At 50.3% G+C, this 18176-nt stretch overlaps 1 protein-coding gene across 3 annotated transcripts; it reads right to left on the minus strand.

Annotated features, from left to right (window-relative positions):
* Positions 1-2023: 2023 nt before the first annotated feature.
* LOC129512091 (DNA dC->dU-editing enzyme APOBEC-3H-like) lies at positions 2024-13428 on the minus strand. Of its 3 annotated transcripts, XM_055329372.1 has the most exons (8): positions 13320-13428; positions 11920-12082; positions 10288-10570; positions 9960-10071; positions 3722-3875; positions 2819-3086; positions 2470-2585; positions 2024-2205 (listed from the first exon to the last, which is right to left on the minus strand). In XM_055329372.1, the coding sequence occupies exons 1-8, from the start codon at positions 13361-13363 to the stop codon at positions 2161-2163; spliced, it is 1185 nt and encodes a 394-aa protein (XP_055185347.1). In that variant the 5' UTR covers positions 13364-13428; the 3' UTR covers positions 2024-2160. The 3 variants fall into 3 exon arrangements, with proteins under 3 accessions (XP_055185347.1, XP_055185346.1, XP_055185348.1); XM_055329371.1 differs by having other exon boundaries at positions 2163-2585; XM_055329373.1 differs by lacking the exons at positions 9960-10071; positions 10288-10570; positions 11920-12082; positions 13320-13428 and adding an exon at positions 6961-7001 and having other exon boundaries at positions 2163-2585.
* Positions 13429-18176: the final 4748 nt, after the last annotated feature.

Below are 18176 nucleotides of genomic sequence, written 5' to 3' on the forward strand. Positions count from 1 at the left end.
TGACATGGACTTGAACTCATAACCCCATGATTAAGACTTCATGCTTTACATACTGACTGAGCCAGCTAGGTGCCCCTCTGAGTATAGGTTTTGCTGTATTCTCTAGATTTGAATTTGAAGTTACATTAGTTAGGGCACATTTAGTTATAAATAACAAAATACCTAACTGTGATGTGAATAATGCAGACATTTATTATCTTATTTAAAAGAGATTTCAGAGGGGCACCTCGGTGGCTCAGTGGTTGAGCATCTGCCTTCAGCTCAGGGCATGATCCCGGGGTCCTGGGATCGAGTCCCACATCAGACTGAAGCTTGCTCCTCCCTTTGCTTGTGTCTCTGCCTCTATCTATGTGTCTCTCATGAATAAATAAATAAAATCTAAAAAAAAAAAAAAAAAAAGCAACAACAAACCCAGTAGCTATTTTCTTACGTGTGATGGGTCCTAACTGGATCACATGGCTACTCCTAGCTTTAAGAGAGGCTAAAAAAGTGGCAAAGGGGAATAGAATTACATGACAGACTCGGGCCAACCCTGATGCTTTCCCTGGGCTATAAGCATTGCCACACCAACCAAACATAGTTTCTAATCATTTTTCCTTTATGTATATATTTGGCGGCTATGTTGTTTGGCACGTACAAGTCTATGATTATTTTGTTTCATTGTTCCCCTGTGCCGTTAGGCTAAGCCTGTCCTCAACCTGTTTGATTCATTCAGTGTACCTTGTGTGATCGTGCTGCTATCGCTTTCTTCTTAAATTTTAGTTTGCCTGGTTTCTTTGTTCATTTCTTTCATTTTCCTTTTTTTTTTTAAAGATTTTATTTATTTATGCATGAGAGAGACACAGAGAGAGAGAGGCAGAGACACAGGCAGAGGAAGAAGCAGGCTCCCTGTGGGGAGCCCAATGTGGGACTCGATCCCAGGGCCCCGGGATCATGACCTGAGCCAAAGGCAGATGCTCAACCACTGAGCAACCCAGGCTTCCCCATCCCTTTCATTTTCAATCTGTTTCCTTCCTTTTTTTTTTTTTTTCAGAGTGCTTCTTGGAAGCAGCATGGAAGAATTTATTCTGTTCATATTTAGTGCTATACATTTGATTTTACTCTTTCATCTTAGGTTGTGTTCATTTTTTTGAGAGTGTGCATATGTGTGAGAGGGGGGCAGATGGAATGGGGGTGGACAGGAGGGGCAGAAGGAGAGGGAGAGAGAGAATCTCAAGCATGTTCAATGCCCAGTGCACCGCCTGACACAGGATTCGATCTTGCTACCCTGAGATCATGACTTGAGTGGAAATCAGGAGTCTGACACCTAACTCATGAGCCACCCAGGCACCCCTGCTGTGTTCATTATTTATTGTCACCCATTTCTTCTCCTTTCCTTTTCTCCATTCTGGGGGTCGGGTGGGTGTTGGCAGTGGAGGCAGCCAAGCAGAGGCCCTGGGTCAGCGCCTGGCTTCTAGGTGCGGCTTATGCAGGTGGAGCGTGCTGCCACTGGCAGTGCCACCTTCATGAAACCAGCTCTATAGCATAGTTGGGAGGGCTCCTTCCTGCTTGGAAGCCTCCAAATCTAGCTTTCCCTCTTTCCTAGAGCTTCAAGGGTACTCCTAACATCTTTTTAACAAATCTTTTTTTTTCTTTTCCTGTTTTCATCAGCCGGAGTTGGCTCTTATTGCTCCAACTAAGAGCACCCAATAACACTGCTCCAAGTGGTTTTATTTATCCCTCCAGGCAATTCTATGAGCCACTGCATGTGCCCAACTATTTCACCTTATTTATTTAGATGGCTAGGAGATACTGGGAAGGAACAGAGGATAGAGGGGAAGACAAAATGATCCAACTATTCCAGACTTGAGAGGGAATTCTCAGATACATTTTTTTCTTGGTGCAGTAGAATAAAAAGGCCTTTCCTTATACTCATTTTTTTTAATTGAGGGAAAATCCCGATTTCCCTTTTAGAAAGTAATCCAACTTCTACAGACTTACACATTCTCTTTATTTTCTCAATTATAAAAATATATACCCACTTATAAAAGGAAACAAAAGAATGAAGGAGGAAAGGAGAGGGTTAGATGAGCCTGCAGAGCTCACAACCTGCTCCTCAGAGGCAGCAGTTTATGAACCGCTGAGATGCTTCAGGAATGGAGTTGGGGGGCCCGATGCTCATTAAAGTCTCAAATTTCTGAAGTCATTCTCTAAATTGTTCAGGGGCTGTTGAGAAAGAGAAAAATTAGAAGTGTCACTGGCAGCCAGGGGTGTGGAGTGCAAGCCAAGGAGAGCGGATGAGAAGAGGCGGGGAGGTCTCAAGGGAAACAGAAAACTGACAAGATTCTAAGAAAAGGGAGATAAAGGAACTAAGGATAAGAATCCTAAGAAAAGGGAGCCCTGGGTGGGGTGAGGGGAAGCGTGTAGGCAGGGAGAGAAAGGTAATGGGGACAGTGGGGACCTGCACCTGCAGCGAGAACAGCTTCTCACCTGGAGGATCCTCTGGAGCCGACGGCCTATGCTTTCACTGTACTGCTTCAGCTTGTACCAGGGCTGGAAAGGCCTGCCCTCGTGGTCCACAAACTTCTCCCAGCAGTCCTCAAACTCTGAGATGAAAGAGAGAAGGCAGTCAGGTTCCGGGGGTGCGGGACAGCAGCAAGCCTGCCCTCTGTGGGCCCAGGGACTCCTCCGTCCTTTGCCCTTCCTGGGGGTATCACAGCCTGGGCCTTAGCTGGGCCACCACCCTTCCATCCAGCCACCCCCCTCCCTTCCCCCAGGAGCTCTTCTCTCTTGGAGCTGCAAACCTTCCCATCCCCTGGCAGCTCTGCTGTCTCCCTACCCAGGTAGCTCATGACGGCCAGGGAGATCCTAGATTCCTGCAGGTGCCTCAGTCCCCGCTTATGCTTCCGGCGCCAGTGGAAGTACAGGCGGGAGGCAAAGAGCCTCAGGCTGATGTGGGGGTGATCTTTGACAAACGCAACCAGTTTCTTGGCACAGGTGGGGCAGGGGCTCCATGTGACATAGCAGGTGATTTCAAATCTCTGGGATGGGTCTAGTTGTCGTGACTTTATATCGTCAATAAAGCAAATTTCTGCATGGCGCTTTTCCTAGAGAGGGTCCCAGACGGAGAGAAGAAAGGCTTGGTTACCGGGCAGAGGCCAGAGGTCCCATGCTATGGGCACCACTGGGGAGAAGGGGCTCCGCCCTGTGAACTTGCCTAAGACAGGGAAAGAACCTCCCTCCCTGCATTCTCTCACTCATCCATTAGTTCAGCACCCCAAAGCATCAGCAACTTGGTCAGAATCAGACCAGGTCCCCGAGAGGAGACGGGTTGGCAAACAGACACCCCCACGGCACGGTCCCAGATGCTCTGCAGACCCCACCTATTGGATATCTGGAGATATTCGAACATGGGGTTCCCCAGGAGCAGGTCAGAATGAGAGGGAGGCGGGGCAGCGCAGGTGGGAAGGTGGGCAGAAAAGCAGAGGGCAGGTGTATGAGGGAGTTGGTGCAGGTGGAGTTGAGTGTTTGGTCCTTGGAAGACAGCTTAGCTTCTCAGAAGCAGCGACAGAGCTGACGTCCGGAGGACAAGTAACAATTTCTTTAAGAGGGGCGGGAAGAGCATTCTGCTGGAGGGACTGGCTTCTGCGGAGGCGCAGAGCTTCTGGGAAGCAGGGCTGAGACTTATGTAAGCCTCGGGATTTCTCCCACCAGCCTCGTGTCCAGACGGCCCGCGTGGCACCTGATTTTGAAGGCAGACTTTGGCAATGATGGAGCCTTCCTGTGGCTTCAGCTGGTAGCACAGGTAGGTCCTCCTCTGGTAGGATGGCTTTGGGACCCGTTGGTTGCTGAACTGCTGGCGGAATGTTTCTTCTTGTAGTGGATTCATCGTGGTTCTGGGCAAGAGGAAGAAAACCAAAGATGCAGAGGGCACCTTCTGGTGTCACCCCAGGCTCTGTCTGAACCCAACTCCTTGAGTACATTTGGGCCCTTGTGGTGAGGAGGGAAAGGACATTCTCCTCTTTCTTTGTCGGCCAGGAGGCCTGGGGCAGGAGAAGGAAAAGGGGGAGGTCTCCCACCTGCACACAGCCCCATCGCCAGTCTGGTGGAGCATCCACCACCCCCAGCTCTAGGCCACCGCAGGCAGGATGCCTTGGGTTGGGTGGGGAAAACTAGACGTCATGTGTCCTTTGGCTCACCCATCTTTGTTCTGTGCCCCAAGACCCCTCTGTTCAGGTCCCCATAGGCATCTCAACCCTGACATGTCCCATTCCAGAACCCTTCTCTTTGGGGAGGGAGGGGACTTCTTTTAACTCTGGTACTTCTTTTAACTCTGTGCTCTTTTGCTTAGGCGTGGGTATCACAATTTTGTCTGTTCAAAGTGCAGACAGGCTGGTGAACAGGAAAATCTGCTGTCACCAGGGATTGTTGTGACAGACTTTGGCTAAAGGATTCACATAGCTTTTCCACCCCTGGTTGTGATTATACTCTACAGTATAATCTACAGCTTTTTTTTTTTTCAGTTCCAGAGTGACCTGGCTCATGCGGGTACGCGTGCACAGGTTCTTTCTGATAAATGCTGTTGGCTCCGCAAACATACAAGTAGGTGAACAGAACTAGGAGCCTTCCTGCCGGCACCCAGAGAGGGGCATGAAAGCTCCATCTGGGGGCACCTGGGTCATTCAGTCTGTTCAGCGTCTGCCTTCAGCTCAAGTCATGATCCTGGAGCCCCAGGGTCAAGCCCCATGTCTGGCTCCCTCCTCAGCAGGGAAGTCTGCTTCTCCCTCTATCCCTCATCCTGCTCGTGCTCTTTCTCACTCTCTTTGTCTCAAATAAATAAAATCTTTTCAAAACCACAAAAATAAAAAGAAAGCTCCATCTGGCAGAGCCCCACTGTGTGTAGATATTGCTGACTGAGCAGATGCCAAACAGTCTGAACTAACTGGGGAAGCCTGATGGAGCCCCAGGCCATTCTCCTTCTGGACACTCCACCCAAAGCTGATGTGACCTGGCTGGCCACTGAGTCTGGCTTAGGGGACCACAGACACTTGGAACCCAGCACAGGAATCAAGCCAAAGGTGCTATTCCTCAGGGCACAGACTATGGGGTGCAGGTGATTTCCATACCATGCTCCTGCAAGACCAGAAATGCCTTCCCTATATTTCCAGCTAACTCCTCGAAACACCACTGATTCCACCAACAAAAAACCATGTCAGTCATCTGTTATGCTAATTAACAAAGCCACTGATTTCATCAACGGAAACCCATCTCTGTTACCCCTTATGCCCTAGTAAAACTTCGGGTGCATTTGGATGACTGTCACTGAAAATGCCATCTCTGGATCGTGGCCTTGGATTACCTGCCAGTGACCTCACCCGAAGCTGCTACTCTCAGGGCAACTGGCTGCCCTCAGCCCAAGGATTAGAATGAAAACTTCCATTCATAGCACAACCAAGGGCCCTGTGGCATCCTGATTTTAACACTGAGGTTCCCACGTTCTGGGAAACTCCCCAGACCCTGGCAAACCCAGACACTCAGGGCTGAAATATTTCAAATTTTAGATAAATGCACTATTTTATTAGCACAAAACTTGAATCGCTAAAATTTAGGCATGACAGAAACAACTCATAAGAAGTATTTAAAGGCAAAAAAAAAAAAAACAGAAGTCTTTAAAGGCGAATTTAATTTTCCACACTTGGTAGTGTCTTCATGGGAAACGATTTATCTTCTTGTCTTGGAGATGGGTTTTCCCTCCACAGAACAGAAATGAGACCATCCACAGAATTAAGTCTGCAGAAAGGCATGAAGCCCACAGTTTCAAGATTGCTGGGGAAAAAGCTGGGAGGGAACTCAGAGGATGCTTTGCTTAAAAGGATGGACATTACCCAGGGAATATAGTCTACACAGTCCCCATAGCCACTAAGTGCTTGGGTTCTGCCTCCGCTAACAAAGCCAGCATCACTGATGGGACGTTGCTGAGGTGGTTTTCAGACCTGGACCAGGGAAGCAAGTATGACCACTGACCACAATCTGGATGAAGCCAGACCGTTTGATACCAGAAAGACAAATTAATCAGTCTTGAAGTTTACCTAATCTCTGCTCGATCAGAAGAATCCATGACCCTGGACCCCTTACCCTTCATTTTTGCCCTTAAACACCATCAGGGAGTTCCAGCATCAGCTCCCCGCTCTCCTGGGTGGCACCGTATCCATAACTAGTCTGTCTCTTCACCACGGAAACCCAGTGTCGGTTTTTTATTGACTTCCTGAGCGTCAGCCAAATGAACCGTTGTTTGAGGCAGTTATAGAAATTAGAACATTCTTTGCAAAATTGTGCACGTCTTTAAAATAAAACTTACAAATATGCTTTTATAGCCAACCCCAATGTCTCAATCATCCTTGAATCTAAAGTCTATAATAGCCAAGCTTAAACAAGCCACTTGAGGAAGACCCAGTGGCCACGCCTATAGGATGTGGCCAGGGAGGCAGAGACCAGCAGCTGGAGGCCAAGGGGGTGGGGGTGGGGGCATGGGGCGATGGGCACCTGCCCAGGCAGTGCCCACAGGCCAGAGGCAGGAGCAGACCCTGCTGACAGGGTGTTAGAGAGGGAGACAAGTCGCACTGGGAGCAGGAAGGAGGCACAGAGCACAGCAAGCAATGGTACCTGGTCCTCGCAGCCCCATCCTGGGCTCCCTAGCAGGCTCATCCCACCCCAGCCTGGGCCCTGGGCTCTGCAGCCCACTTCCCTCTCCCAAGGCTGTTCTTGGCCTTGGGAAAGCCCTTCATCTGTGAGTGTCCTCCCTCCCCTTTCTGCCAGACAAAACCTGGGGTGAGAGGCCCCTGGTCTGATCTTGCTTCTTTTGGCTTCCATCCTGCCTTCTTCCCTCCCGACTTATCTGACCCTGGGAGTCCCTACCCAGCTGCCTCTTCTCAGCGGGCTTGTCCCAGCTCTGCCCTTTGTTGGGCACCAGCCCTTTCTTACCAGTCTTGCTTTCAGAAAGTCCCAATCTGGAGTAACCTCCCAGGCCTCCACGGAAGCCCCACCTCCTTCCTGCTTTGGCCTCGGGGTGGGGAGGGCCCTCGGATGGTGGCACTTCCTCAGGCTCAGCTGCCCTCCCCTCAGATGGAGACAAGCCCCGCTGTGTGCCCGGGGAAAACCCAAGTTATTGCAAAGAGAAAGAGAAAGTAGGATGCCCCTGGGGGCCTGGGGTGGACTGGCTGCAGAGAGCAGGACTGGGGCTGGCTCCCAGGAGAGGCAGGCTCTCTGAGGAGTGGGGAGCCCTGTCCTCATCACCTCTGTGTTGCCCTTAAGAGTCATTCAGTATCTGTCATGACTCTGGGAATCTGGAAACTGAGGTGAGGTCTGTGGGTCAGATCTTCAACTCCAACCTTGGAGAAGGCAAGTGTGTTGAGCAGATCCTGTACTCCATCCTCTACCACAGCCTCTGATAGCTTCAGTAAGGGCCTATCATGATCCTGACATCTCAGATGAGGTCCCAGCACAGAGAGGCTAAGATACTCTCTGGAGCCACCCAGCAAACAAATGGCGGAGCTGGAATGCCTGCCCAGGGGTGAGGCCTGGCTTCTCCTACTTCCTCATTATTCTGTGAATAGGAGTTGGGGAGTGGGGCACAAGAGCAGGGGCCTTGTTGCCCCCAGAGGCTTCCCAGGTCAGGAATCAGGGACCTGGACCTGAAGTGTATTTCCTGAAAGCTATCTGCTTGTCTTGTCACATGTCTGCCAAGATCCCCAGATGTAAAAAGAAAGAGCAACTGGAGAACTCAAATCCTAGAGAGGAGGTCTTAGAGCAGCCACCTGTCACCCCCAGTCCAGATCACATACACACATGAGTCCCCAGAGAACTTCTCCCAGTTGGTGGGCACCCCCGCAACCCACCTCATTTTGCCCTACAGGCCCTGGGATGCCCTCAAGGGGGTAACAAGAGCATGGGCAAGAGTTGGAGGATCCAAGGGAATGGTGTCCCCTCCACTGCCATCTGTTCTAATGTCCAGAGGCCCCAGCCAATGGAAGAAGATTCCAGAAAGAGCTGGGCCCAGGCTCTTCCAAGAGAGTGATCAGATCTGCATACTCAGGTGTTGGTCAAATTGACAGCTAAGGCGCCTCTGGCCTGAGAAGCAAGAAGGGTGGACAGGACGGCTGACACCCTCCACTGGCCTTTCCCTAATGACTGCACTCCCGCTGCTCGGCCTGGGGAATTCCTGCTAGCTGGCTGAGACTCTGGGCTGAGAGCAGGGATGTGCGAGAGCAGGAAGGGGACTGTTGTGGAGGAGAAGTCCCAGAAGCCTCCAGGGATCTCTAGGACTGTCCTTCTGCTTTGTTCTTTCTCCTCTACAAGGAGGAGATATTTTGAGCTGACCCCTTAGGCCCATTTTGACGACCCAGACAGTCCAGAGGGGTGTCGTCCATGTGTGTTCCTCTCCACTTGGAGGCTGGGCGGCCACAGCTCTCTGCCCCCAGGCAGCAGTATAGACGGAGGGGGAGGGAAGGGGCAGGTGTCTGCGGCCACCAACAATCCACCCTGGCCAGCCAAGACCAGAGGGAGAAACAGCCGGTCCGGTCTGTATGGGACCCAAGACGTTCTCCACAATGATTTTAGGGATGTGTTCCAAACCGAACACCTGCCCGCTTGCTGTCCCTTCCTCAGCTGCCACCTGCCCAGAATGCCACTGGCTCAGGATGGTCTCTGGCTCCTTTTCGCCACGCCCTGGGCCAGGCCACCCGGTGCGGGCCCTGCCATCTGCTTTCCACCCAGTATGTGCACATGGGGCTCTGTGGTCCAGGAATCACAGGCCCTCTCTGTTTTACCTCTTCTGCTTGTGCTTCCCTGTCTCCCCGACTTGATTCTCAGCCACCTGCCACATTTTATTCTGCTTTTTGGGAAAAGTTCTGATGATCCCGGTCCTCCCATATCCAATCCTACATTAAAAAAAACAAACAGGGATCCCTGGGTGGCGCAGCGGTTTGGCGCCTGCCTTTGGCCCAGGGCGCGATCCTGGAGACCCGGGATCGACTCCCACGTCGGGCTCCCGGTGCATGGAGCCTGCTTCTCCCTCTGCCTATGTCTCTGTGACTATCATAAATAAATAAAAATTAAAAAAAAAAAAAAAACAAACAAACAAACAAACTCACCTTATTTACATGTAAACTACATAATTACTGTCTTGCCCACTCCCTGTTGCTATGCCCAGGCTGCAACCTGTCCAGAGCTTCCCCTTTGGCAGCAACGTGGGAAGGGGAATAAGGGACGGGGGGAGTGAGAGCAGGTGTGGCGGTGACCTGAAGAGGCAGTGCGAGGGTGAGCCAGGGGCAAGTCAGGCATAACCCAGGAGACAGAGACGCAGAATAAGGATCCCGCTTTTGCCCACATCTTCAGCTCAAGAAGGCCCTGGGTCATTGTCTGGGTTGAACCATGTGCCCCCCACATCCATCAGCCAAAGTCCCAACCCCTACTGCCTCAGGATGCGACTATATTTGAGGCACAGACTTTTAAAAGATGGTTGTTAAGATGAGATCCTTAGGGTGGGACAGAATCCAGTCTGCCTGCTGCTGTTAGGAGAAAAGGAGCAGGGGACACAGAGGGTCACCAAGGGCTCACCAAGCACAGAAGCCCTCGCACAAGAACGTGCTCTCACCGACGACCCTTGTTCTCTGGTAAGTCACATCCTGGGGAAGGATGTTCCTCCCATCTTCTGACTTTAACCCTTAGACATATTCATGCCTGTTTACCTTCAGTTTATTAACAAGGTTTGGTTAATGTGGTGAGATGGGAAGAGCCAGGTTGGGGGGGCTCGTGGGGAGGGGGAGGGAGGCCTCCAGGGAGGAGGGAGGATGCTCAGGAGGAAAGTGCAGGCATGGGGGGTGGCAGTGCTGAGGGGCTGGGGAGGGAGGTGAAGGTGGCTGGAGCCCAGGAGGAGGAGCAACATTAGCAGGGAGAGGAAGGGAGGTTGAGGACTCCCTCACCCAAGAATTTTGTCAAGCTCTGTGGCCAGCTGATGATAATGTTTTAGTAGATTCCGCCTCTGGAAGGGCATCCCCTGGTGGTGCACGAAGTTTTTCCAACAGTATTTATAATCTGAGGTGAAGACAGAAGAGACCAGTCAGGTGGGCCCTGGGAGGCCTTCTTCTCCTGAATCTCTCATACCCTCCCTACCAGATGCCACCAGTCCTGCCTCAGTTTCCCAGGCTGTCTTCCCACTCACTCTCCCTAGGGACATTCTGGATCCTCCCCTATCCCCACCCTGGTCCTACTCCCTCCCACAGTCCTGTCCCCAGCTCCTTCTGCTCTTACCTTCAAAGCACATGATGTCCACCTGGACCCCTGCACGGCATAGCCTCTGAAGCCCATCCTGGAAATCTGAGTGCCAGAAGTAGTAGAGGCGGGCGGTGAAGATGCTCAACGTCACGTTCCTGTATTCCTGTAGGAACCTAAGTATCTTCTCTGCACAGGTGGGGCAGGGGCTCCAGGATAAGTACCAGGTGACATGGTACTTATGCTTGTAAGGGGACAGATTCAAGTCACGGAACCAAGAAAGGAAGCGGGATTCTGCATGGCAGCGAGCCTGAGGATAGACCTGCGAGAGAGGAGAAGAGAAGGGGATACTCTTGGCTGGCAGAGCAGGGAGTATGGCAGGGCCGGGTGCCATGGGAGGACGGGCGAGGGTGCAGGAGTCCCGGGGCCATGCTGTCCATTGATTTATCCCCCCATTCCATCTCTCCCCACTCTGTCTTTTTTTCACTGAGCCATCCCTTCCCACAGTCCTCAACCATCCATCAATTCCAACTTCCACTCTCCATCCATCCAACATCTAGTCTCCATCTATCCATCCATCTATCCATCCGTCCGTCCATCCATCCATCCATCCATCCATCCTACAGGCATCCTACTGGCCCCAGGCTAAGCCCTCTGAATCCAGGCTAGTTTTGTGGGTGCTGTCTGCTGGGGAGGGCCACACAGCCATGCTGCCCTGCAGGGAAACCACTAGCCGCACGTGTCTCCAGAGCACTTAATGTGTGGCTTGTCTGAATTGAGATGTGGGGCAAGTGTAACATGCACATCTCATTCCAACAGCATAGGAAAAAAGAATGTAGGTAACCTCATGAAGAATTTTTATATTAACTATAACTTGAAATAATCTCTTAGATATATCATCCAATACATTATCAATACTAATTTCACCCTCCCTTTTTTTACCCCTTGAACACTGGCTACCAGGAAAAGTTAAGTGACATATGTGACTCCGATGATGTTTCGATGGGTTAGTACCACTAGTGCATACCCCAACCCAGCCCATATGGCTCTCTCTTGCAAACAGGCTCTGAAAAGTCTGCAATGTCAGGGGAGAGGAGAGGGCAGGCGTGGGGTGGGATATCTCTCAGCAGTGGTGTGTGGTTAGGGGGCAGGGCTGCAGGGGGGTGGCCTGGCTCTAGTAACTGCTGAAGCTGGTCATTGGTGCCGTGGCAGCCTTCCAGGGACACCTGACTGTGGCTGGGAGGAGGCCGGGGGCAGGCAGACGAGGGATGTGGGTTCTCCCCTGAAGGGATCACAGGTCCTGGGCACAGAAGAGTCAGTGGTGTGGCAGGGGGACGACTTGACTGGCAGGACCATAACCAGGGCCTGGTGTTCTGGTGTCCAATAGGCCTGGACTTTCTAAAAGCACTCTTTCATCAAAGACTGCTGGGGTCAAGCTCCATGACAAGACTTGGAGACAAATACCAGTCAGCTCTCAGAACAAGGTTCATAGGATAATCAAATGCCATGCTGTATCCAGTTCCAGGACTGTCAAGCAAGGAGTTCATGGGCCAGCGTCTTGGGACAATGTAGTGGGAAAGAGCATGCATCACTGAGATTCCCCATCTGGCATCTTATTCCATCCTTTTCCACCTTCCCAACTGATGCAGCTCCTGCCGTAACAGGCCTTACCTTGTTTTGAAAGACGCCCGAGTCCCAGTACTCATAGTCATGCCAGGGATACCTCTCTCTTTCCACTTGGAAGCAGAGGTAGCAGAGATTCCGCCCAGAGGCGTAGAGGAGGCTTGGAAAGTGGAAGAAGAAGGTTCCAGGATCTATCCTGTCCATTGGGCTTCTAGTGGGGGAAAGACAGGAAACAGAATTCGATGAGTTTTCTTGGGATTGTCCCTGGCTGCTGGCCTCCCTCGGGGCATGGGGACTCCCTGCCCCCGAGCATTGCCTGCTGCTTTTCCAGGGGGGACAAGGATGGGGTGGGGTGGGGGCTTCTCTCAAGGGGCCCCTGCAGAACTGCTCCTTTCAGCACACTCATCCCACAACCTGTTAGAAAAATAGCAAAGAGAAATAGGAACCCTCCCTCCCCAGGGAGCAGCTTTTCTAATACTTCAATTCATTCCTGATTTTTTACCTACACATTCTTTTTTTAAAAAAGTATCAGATTAATGCATAAATTCAGGGATTCAGGCTACTGTTCTAAGAGCTTTAAATTTCGGAACTCAGAGTCCTCCCCAGATCTCTTGGGAGCCACCCCCCACCCTAGAGGAAAGGAAGCCTGGCCAGCTGAAGTGGAGCAGCCTAGCCTAGCCCAGGGTTAGTAAGTGATGGGGCTGCTGTCCCTGTCCCCAGGCGGGCCATTTCCAGCAAGGTCCTCCCATGACTGCTGTGGCCTCAGAGTGCAATCCTAGAAGTGCCTTTTTTTCCTACTTCATTTTAAATATGTGCATTTCTCCTCATCTTGACATCCTTCTCCCATTTGCACTCTGGGGTAGTTACAAACATGAAGAAAGCATGAAGCTCGGTGACCTAGGTTGTGGGTGAGGTTGAGAACAGGCTGCATCTACCTGTCTGCCCGCGGCTGGGCGAGCCCTGAACAGGCGAGGTCTTTCTCACCTCTGAAGAAGCTAGACTGACACCGTGTTTATAATGGTTCCAATATCAAAGAGAAAATAGACCAGAATGCTTTAAACTCAAACCACCAACCCCGTTGCCCATCCTCCAGTTCAATTCTGAGTGTTAACAGAGCACAGGAACTTCCGGAAGCCTCCAAGGGTGGCATCACTGGGGCCCAGGCAGGAACCGACATGCCCAACAGACTTTCAGACCCAGAGGCGCTGGCCTGGAGGACCGCAGGGCTGGGTGGAGGTGCGCGCGGGGCATGTTCGGAGGCAACAGTGGGAGCATCCCCAGAATAGGGCCAGGACCCAGGCAGGAGTGGGCCCTGTGGAGAACTTGGAGGCCAGAGAGGGAGAGAAGGGAAGCCAAGATTCATTCATTGGGACCCGGGGTGGGCCACCAGGAAGGAGGGGCTGCTAGAGGAGGCCCAGCGTGGGGTGGGGAGGGGGGCACAGCTGTACCTTGGGCGGTGGCCACCGAGGCTCCAGGGCTCCATTCCTCTCATTGGCCTCGCTTTAGGAAAGCCCCCGATCTGACACCTCCCAGGCCGCCTCCACGGAGGCCCCACCTCCTTCCTGCTTTGGCCTCGGGGTGGGAGGGTCCTCGGCTGGTGGCGCTTCCTCAGGCTCAGCTGCCCTCCCCTCAGATGGAGACAGGCCCCGCTGTGCGCCCGGCAGGACCCGTTATTGCAAAGAGAAAGAGAAAGTAGGATGCCCCTGGGGCCTGGGGCAGACTGGCTGCAGAGAGCAGGACCAGGGCTGGCTCCTGGGAGACGACGAAGGCTCTCTGAGGAGTGGGGAGCCCTGTGCTCATCACCTCTGTGCTCCCCAGGCGGGCCGAGGGCCTCTCTCCACATGCCTCTGGAGTGAACAGGGGAGAAGAAGGAGTGCAGATCTTTTGTCAGGCCCCCTACCCCGTGTTTTCTCCTGACTCCACAGCAAACGGGCTTCGGGCTTCGAGTTCCTAATTCTGTGGCTGGTCCTCTGCTGAAGGCCCCCTCCGCCTTCACTTGGCAGAGCAGATAGAGGGACAAATGGAGAAGGAGACAGAGGGAGAAGGAGGAACAGTTTTACTTTCTCTTCATCTTCTTAGAAGGACACAAATCCCCTCATGGGGCCCACCTCATGCTGTCGTCTAAACCAAATCACCTCAGAGACCCCCACCCTTACCCTGAACCCTATCACACTGGGGGTTAGGGCTTCATTTTTTTTTTTTTAAGATTTTATTTTTTTTATTCATGAGAGACAGAGAGAGAGAGAGAGAGGCAGAGACACAGGCAGAGGGAGAAGCAGGCTCCATACAGGGAGTCCGACGTGGGACTCGATCCTGGGGCTCCCGGATCACACCCTGGGCCAAAGGCAGATGCTCAACCACTGAGCCATCCAGGCGTCCCGGGGGTTAGGGCTTCAACATATGAGTTCAGGAGACACAGAAGTCAGCCCATGACACTTGTGACTGACAGGCTTCCTTTCTTTGGCTGAGGGACAGGATGACTGACCTCAGCAAGGGGTGAGCGCTGCCTCACACAGAGCTGAGTCTCCAGGCTCTGTGGTGGCCTTTCTGGATGGAGGTCAGAGGTTGGACGTCGGAGGTCATGCTCCTTGCTACCTCCCGGGAGACCCAGAATGTTAGTGATGGTAGCTGGGCCAGTGCTGTCCCCAGGGTGATGGGGCTTTCCTGGTAGGAATAAAAGAAGCAAAGATGTGTTGGCTGGGAAGGAGATGCATAGCGAAGGCAAATCAAGGAGTTGTCTCTGAAGCTGGTGTCTCAGGTGGAGACTGTAGGGAGTCTTCACCCTCTGCCCTGTGTGTAATCCTGACAAAGGGGTGTTGGGAACTGGCTGCCTCCTCCTGCCTCCCCTACCTGGGCTCTTTGGCTATGCAGTTTCCCTTGGCTGCTTCTTTACCCTTTATTACGAGGTCCAGCCTTGACAAGGTGCATTTCCAAATCATCATGGAGATAGATCCCCTTGGGCTCTGTCTCAGCTTTGAGAGAGAGAGAGAGAGAGAGAGAGAGAGAGAGAGAGATGAAGGCCAATGCCCCATCCAGGTGAACTGAGGGTAAAATCAACACGTGGCTATCTGAGGGTCCCATGAAGAACTTGGCTGCACTTGGTCTGTCTCCCCACCCTCACCCTGGGTGTTTTTCTGCATTTCCAGTCAATCTCTGGTTCCCAGAGACTCAGCTGTTCCCTCAGAGCACCGCCGGCCCTTCTCAGGAGCACTGGTGCCTGCATGAGCCAAGGAAACTAGAATGGAAAGGCAGGACTCTGGAAGGACCCACAAGAGGCACAGGGACGGTGCAGTGGGCTGCTGGTGTCAGGAGCAGAAGCAGAGCCCATGTGTCTGTTTTGATCCACAGCTGGGGAACCCCCAATCCCTGTCCCCTGTCACTGACTGTGTGGCCTCTAGGTCAAGGTCAGCTCCGAGGGTCGGCTCAGGTGAGGCAGGTCCCTGCTGAACAGTCAGAATCCAGGAGTAGAGAACAGGAGATCCGGTCACGAGTGCAGTGTCGTGTCCACCTGCCCAGCCTTTTTTTGTGTTATGTGAGTTTCACCTCAGTAAATCAAAAAAGAGAGAGCACTGAATAAACCCCAAAATGTCTGAAATTGGCCCTTTTAGATCAACATGAATTTATGGGCAAGCTTTTTCATGTTCCATGACAAATCCTACTATCAATGTGCAGATTAATTGGGAAGCATGGACATCTTCCTGGCACTGAGGGTCTTTATTCATTAACATGGTATATACCTGAATTTATATGTCTTCTTTTTCTTTTTTTTAATTAAGATTTTATTTATTTTTTCATGAGAGACACACAGAGAGAGGCAGAAACACAGGCAGAGGGAGAAGAAGCAGGCTCCCCGAGGGAAGCCTGATGTGGGACTTGATGCCAGGACCCCAGGATCACACCCTAGGCCAAAGGCAGCTACCCAGGCGTCCCTCTTTTTATGTTTTTAATGAGTCTTGTACTTTTTCATAAAGGTCTCACACATTTTGCTAGATTCACTTCTTGTAAACTTTTTGGGAGCTATTGTAGCTTTCAACTACCTTTACACTTTTTTTTAAAAAAAGATTTTATTTATTTATTCACGAGAGACACAGAGAGAGAAGAGAGATAGAGGCAGAGACACAGAGGGAGAAACAGGCTCCATGCAGGGAGCCCGACGTGGGACTCAGTCCCGGGTCCCCAGGATCATACCCCAGGCCGAAGGCAGGCACCAAACTGCTGAGCCACCAGGGCTGCCCTACCTTTACACTTTTTATTGCTAGTATCTGGGAACACTATTAATTTTCCTTTTTTTTTCCAAGATTTTATTTATTAATTCATGAGAGACACACACACACACAGAGAGGCAGAGACACAGGCAGAGGGAGAAGCAGGCTCCACGCAGGGAGCCCGAAGTGGGACTCCATCCCAGGTGTCCAGGATCGGGCCTGGACTGAAGGTGACGCTAAACCGCTGAGCCACCGGGGCTGCCCCACTATTAATTTTCCTAAATTAAAGTTGGATATATACCAGCCTCACTGAGAACTTGCTTACTATTTCTTTTAGTTTCCGTTCTTTTGCAACCCCCACAGCTCTTGTCCTTTATTGAGGCTCCTGGGACACTGGCTTGAACAATGGCACTCATAAAGGAGACTTTTTTCTGTCCTTCCATTTTAAGAGAAATTCTTCTAAGAGGGAAATAGAAAATTTTAAGTCCCATATTCTTTATCTTTTTTTAAATAATCTTTTTGAGTATAGTTGAAATCCTATATTCTTTAAATCTTTCTTGGCTTGATATTTGTTTGCTAACAGTTTAATTATGATTTTTGCATCTATATTTATAAATAAATATGGCTATAATTTTTCTCACTCATCTTCTTAGTTAGTTTTATTATTTTTTTTATTTTTAAGTAATCTCTCCAACATGGGGCTCGAACCCACAACCCTGAGACCAAGAGTCACATGCTCCACTGACTGAGCCAGCCAGGCACCCTCTTCTTATGTAGTCTTTTTTTCTTCTTCTTCTTTTCTTCTTCTTCTTCTTCTTCTTCTTCTTCTTCTTCTTCTTCTTCTTCTTCTTCTTCTTCTTCTTATGTAGTTTTGAATCAAGATTATTATATCTGCCCAAAATCAACTGGGGAGGTTTTTTTTTTTCTAATTTCTTAGGAAAGTTCAATTCTAATCTTTACATGGTTGATTGAACTTACCATAAAATATCTGGAGCTGGTAATCTGATATTTGTTTATGTGGTCATTTTAAGGAAAAATTTCATTTCTTTAATGGTTTATGGTTAACGCAGGTGTTGCATTTCTTTGGGTATCATTTTTATCATATTTTTTTTCTGGAAGTTGTCCATTCAGCCTCATTTTTCAAACTGATTGGTGTGTGTTTATAGTATTTTCTTCAGACTTTCTACAGCTCTATAAAAGACAACCTCAGGGGTCCCTGGCTGCCTCAGTCAGTGGAGCAGGTGACTCTTGGTCTCCAGGTTGTGGGTTTCAGCTATGTTGAGTATAGATTACTTTAAAATCTTAAACAAAAGATGAGGGCCCTTGGATGGCTCAGTTGGCTAAGCATCTGCCTTTGGCTTGGGTCATGATCCCAGGGTCCTGGGATCAAGCTCCACATCAAGCTCTCTGCTCAGCAGGAAGCCTGCTTCTCCCTCTCTCTCTGCCCTCCTCCACCCCCTCATGTTCTCTCTCACTCTCTATCTCAAATAAATAAAAATGAAAAATAAAATCTTAAAAAAAGATGATCCCATTTTTTACTCATAATTTTATTTATTTTTGCTTTCTCTCAATTATTTTTTTCAAAGTACTAGGTTTTGATTTTGATGCTTTTGTTATTCCCTTTTCACACATACATATATATAAAATCTCCCACATCTTTATCTGTTCATCAATCAGTTGGACACATAAGTTGTTTCCATATCCTGGCTATTGTGAATAATACTGCAATGAACACAGAGGTGCAACTAGCTCTTCAAAATATTGATTTTGTTTCCTTTGGATATTGTTACAAGCACACTATGAAGGTGCACACATGAGTTGTCTTTCCGAAATGCCAGCCTTATCGAGTCATAAAGCAGGGTTAATCACACTGTAAAGCAGAGTCAGGATTCCAAATTCGATGACATTTCATATGCATTTAACTTGGCTTCATATATGTCACACTAAGCAAAGCACAAAACAAAATCACACAACAAACAAGATACAAGAGTCAAGAAATTAATGAACCACACTCAAAGTCAGTCTGTGGGCACACAGGTGAGATGAGGTTTCCACCCAGTCCAGGTCAGCTCTTGGCACTTGCTGCTTATTATATTCAAG

The sequence above is a fragment of the Nyctereutes procyonoides genome, unplaced genomic scaffold (assembly GCF_905146905.1).
Source record: "Nyctereutes procyonoides isolate TBG_1078 unplaced genomic scaffold, NYPRO_anot_genome, whole genome shotgun sequence".
Taxonomy (NCBI): domain Eukaryota; kingdom Metazoa; phylum Chordata; class Mammalia; order Carnivora; family Canidae; genus Nyctereutes; species Nyctereutes procyonoides.

Coding starts and splice junctions, on each gene's coding strand:
- LOC129512091 (XM_055329371.1), bottom strand. CDS start 13,363: ATGAGAGGAATGGAGCCCTGGAGCCTCGGTGGCCACCGCCCAAG. Junction 10,072..10,287: donor GGACATCATGTGCTTTGAAG/GTAAGAGCAGAA, acceptor TCTTCACCTCAG/ATTATAAATACTGTTGGAAA. Junction 3,876..9,959: donor GAGCTTGACAAAATTCTTGG/GTGAGGGAGTCC, acceptor CCTCTTGCCCAG/AACCACGATGAATCCACTAC.